Source organism: Centruroides sculpturatus, unplaced genomic scaffold (genome assembly GCF_000671375.1).
Source record: "Centruroides sculpturatus isolate CEXI.00-Female unplaced genomic scaffold, Cexi_2.0 scaffold793, whole genome shotgun sequence".
Taxonomy (NCBI): domain Eukaryota; kingdom Metazoa; phylum Arthropoda; class Arachnida; order Scorpiones; family Buthidae; genus Centruroides; species Centruroides sculpturatus.
In genome coordinates, this window is record NW_019385190.1 from 127,620 (window position 1) to 131,871 (window position 4,252).

Here is a 4,252-nt window from a genome sequence, read left to right on the forward strand (position 1 = left end):
CTACCCCCTAAACCAGGATACCGAACAACTAGGCGATCGTCAATTATGTATCCCTGGTCAGCAAAAAACTTGCATAGAGTTGGAGCTTTGCATTTAGCTTGAGTAAAAAGATTTAGAGCTGGGTGATAGTCAACGATTAACTGGGATACAGACACTTAAAAATTTTTGCACGTCAAGCTTTAATATTTATCAAACTTGTTGTAACCGAAAATGTCGTAGATAGGCGTCGTTACATACGACATAGAGTGGGTCGAAGTCAAGATAATTCGAGATGGCCAATAAGCATTTAGCTTTCTTCATCGTCGAAATACACAATTCATCGAAAATTTACCATTTACCTCGTCTGTCGATCGAAGGCATTTTATTAACGAATTAATTAATCCGATGCTATAGAATATCGAGGGAAATGGTTTTTAGTTAGAGGAACTGAAATCTTGTTTGGAAAAGAATACACATCATGTAGGCTATACAGGGCCGGATTAACCCACTTTGGGGCCCTAGACATTTTCTTCTTACGGGGCCCCCTTTCTCACACTAGAAATAGAGCACACAAAAAATATAAAACAATAAATAAAACAAAACTAAATAATGTGAAAAACTAAAACAAATTAATAATAAAATTCTTAAATTTTTATTAATAAAAAATATTTAATACACAACAATAAATTTTAGTTTTTNAAAAAAAACCGGTTTTAAAAATATATAAACAATTTTTATCTTAATATTTCTTTTTATAGGAGAACATCTAAACTGCTTGAATCATTTCGATGGTTTTGGTGGTCAATTATCTCATGCTATAAAGATGGCTGCCAATGCTGAGATACACGTTGATGATGACGAATATTTAACAGTAGGCTCGAATCACGGTACTAATTTAGTTAAAGTTGCTGTTCATGAAGTTGGTCACGCTCTTGGATTACTTCATACATATCGAAATTATTCTATTATGTATGCAATTTACTCCAAAGTGATTCCAAACAATAATTTCGAATTAGGTTGGGAAGATAGAAAATTAGTACAGAAAATTTATGGTAAGTTATACGAGTATATTCACTTATCTCTTCAGTAAATCCATAAATTTCAATTTCAAAATCAAGATCCTTGTTTGAAAGATATTTCTGAATGTTTTATGCCATTACATACAATTATAAGTGAATTATCACTGATTATACAACTTATTTTCTATTTTTTATTTTGAATTTCTTCATGGTTTAGGCGTTTGCACTGGAAGATTCGATACGGTTTTCGATTGGGTACGAAGAAGATCTGATGGTCAACTCATCTATAACACATATTTCTTCCGTAATAATCGTTACTGGATGTACGAAAATAGATATAACAGGACCAGATACGGCGATCCTTTACCCATTATCCCAGAATGGAAAGGTTTACCAAATTCAGTAGATGGCTACGTACATGTCTGGACTTACAATCACGACGCCGCATACTTTTTTAAAGGTACAGTACCAATATCCTCATATAATAATGCTTTTGAAGATTTCAGGATTCATTTATATAAATTATTTTCAGGACATCATTATTGGTTATATAACAGCATCGAAGATAAAGTATCAGATGATTATCCTAAGAATATATCTGATGGTTTTCGTGCCATACCCGGTTCCAATTTCCCAAATATTCCGAATAACATCGATAGCGTTTTCTTTGATAAACGGGATGCAAATTTATATTTTTTCAAAGATAATTTGGTATGTTTTGCTTTCATTAAAAACAATTTATCTATAATTCCTCTGTTATTGATTTTAAAATGTTTTCGTCATTAGGTGTATGCTTACGACGTATCGCGAGGTAACGAAGGTTGTTGTTTACCCGGTTACCCACGTAAAATTCAACAAGAATTTCCAAGTGCACGTTCCGAATCAACTTTACCCGCAAATTTAGATGCAGTATATTATTCTTATACAGATAAATCCATGTACTTTTTTAAAGGATGCTACTATTGGCAAAATATAGGGTTTAAACCATTAGATCGAAGACGTACGAATCGCATCGCAGGACCATGGGAAATTTCCTCAAAGTGGTACGACATCTGTGACGTAGAGATGTGATTTTTTTAACACTTTATATATAAATTTAACAAAGGTTTTTTTATGTTAAAAAATCGGCTTTTGTAATATAGAAGTATTTTAAGTGAATTAGACTCGATTCATGCTTAAATTTGCCATCCGTCCGGATTTTTTTTTCTTTTTTTTTTCTTTAAATTATATCGAATTTCAAGAACTCAAAACGTCGAATAGATGTTTATGTTTAAATTTATTTCAAATTATTCCTTAATTATTTTATAGTTTAACTGATATTTACGATATTCCGGAGTGGCAGAAATTGGGAACACTATTTTAAAAATTGACATTTGACAGTGTTTCCTATTCAAAAATGAAAGGAAAGAAAAAAATATATATATTATATATTATTAAAATAAAATGTGATTTATGTTGATAACCGACCAGCAGCTATATCAGCTGTTAAGCTTTGTATAGTTCTATATTTTGTGTGAATTTTTGTGTAAGAATGTTTTTTTCTAAATGCATAAACGGAGCTAGTCCAGCCCCATAATCATGGCTTCATATTGAAGTACTATTAGAAGTCGGTATATACACTTTTATTAATTTCAAAAATATTCTTTCAACGAGGAAAGAACTTAAAAAAAATCATTTCCATTTTTTTTCGGTCGTGACTGTCTGTTCTTAACTAACGCCTTTCGGTGTTTTTAGATTACAGGGGACCACTTGATAATGACTTGAACTGTGTTACTAATTCCTGTTCCCTATCTTTGACATTATTCCCAAGGTTATAGATGAATCTATAAATTGTAATACCCTTCCTTCGCCAACAAAATATTAAAAAATTGACTGAATATTTATAAATCTATAACTAAATTAATATTTTATTTAAATATTCTTTCCTGTAATGTGTCTGGTTTGCTCCAGTCAATTAATCAGATGCACTGGACCATTTAAAAATATAATTTATAGTCATATAAAATCCAATAGGTTAATTTGCAAGCTTTATGGTTCATTTGTATCAAAGTTTGATGATTTTTAAAAAATATTTTCTTACTTTGCAACGAACTCATTTGAAATATTATTCCACATTGCAATATCCAGGAAACACCTTTAATGCCTTAGATATTTAAATATAAACTTTTAAAAGTAATAAAATTATAAAGTTTTTAATGATTTAATTTAAATATATATATATAGATTTGTTCCTCAAATAACTGCAATGTCGTGTGTATGATGGAGAATGTATGCGATCGAATGACATAGGGCATCATCGAAGCCCCGAATATTATTATAACTTATGTAATGAATGTCAATAAAATTATGTATTTATACTTCTTTTTATGTCGTGTACGTCCACATATTTTTGTATTTCTATAATAAAGCTTTATATAACGAAAAAAGTATATTTTTGTTTTATGACACTACAGGATACATTAATCACTGTACAGCTTTAGAGATATCCCAAGCTATCGCCATATAACAGGTGTTCTATGTTCAACACTGCTCCGAGATGGATGAATAAAGATCGTATTTCTTAATATAAAAAAAAAAAATTATATGTATGAGTTTTTATTCTAGTTATAAATTAAAACCTATATTAATATATATGTATTTTTTCAAATAATATACTATAATATATATATTTTTATATCAAGGAAAACATTTTAAACTGCAGGACAAATTAAATATTTTAAAATAAATTAGGTTAATTATCTCATATATCACATTTTAAAAAAATAAAATATTTAAATCAGTATATGTAAAATTTATTTTATGCTAACGTAATTATTTACTATTTAAAAAATTGCATAAAATACTTAAATTTTATATAAAAATTTCCTTAAATTATTTATTTGATCGTACTGAAAACATTAAGAAAAATTCATTTTCATAAAATAATTATAAAATATTCTTTAATTTGATCTTTAAGTATACCTTTAATTAAAAAGTATTAATTATAAAAATGAGCCTTAATGTTATTATTTTATATACATTTATTTGATGAAAATAAAAATTTTAAATTGTAATTATAAGCGTCGCCATCTAGCGGACAAAAATATTACTATTTATTTAAAAACTTTTTCCAAATACATTTATAATATTTTTGAATAAACTTTTAATTTATTAATTTAAAAAAATTTTTAAATGTTATTATAATATAACAAATAATTTATTTATTTCGTAATTATAATGTATAAAGAGTCATAAAATTGTTTTGAAAATACTTC

The 4,252-nt window shown here is 27.9% G+C and overlaps 1 protein-coding gene across 1 annotated transcript; it reads left to right on the forward strand.

Annotated features, from left to right (window-relative positions):
- Positions 1-721: 721 nt before the first annotated feature.
- On the forward strand, positions 722-2,417 carry LOC111635944 (matrix metalloproteinase-21-like; the record flags this gene model as incomplete). The annotated part of the gene is made up of 4 exons (XM_023381089.1): positions 722-1,031; positions 1,216-1,458; positions 1,531-1,709; positions 1,785-2,417. Coding segments are annotated over 4 exons (1,017 nt in total), but the record flags the coding sequence as incomplete, so codon positions are not given.
- Between the last annotated feature and the right edge of the window lie 1,835 nt (positions 2,418-4,252).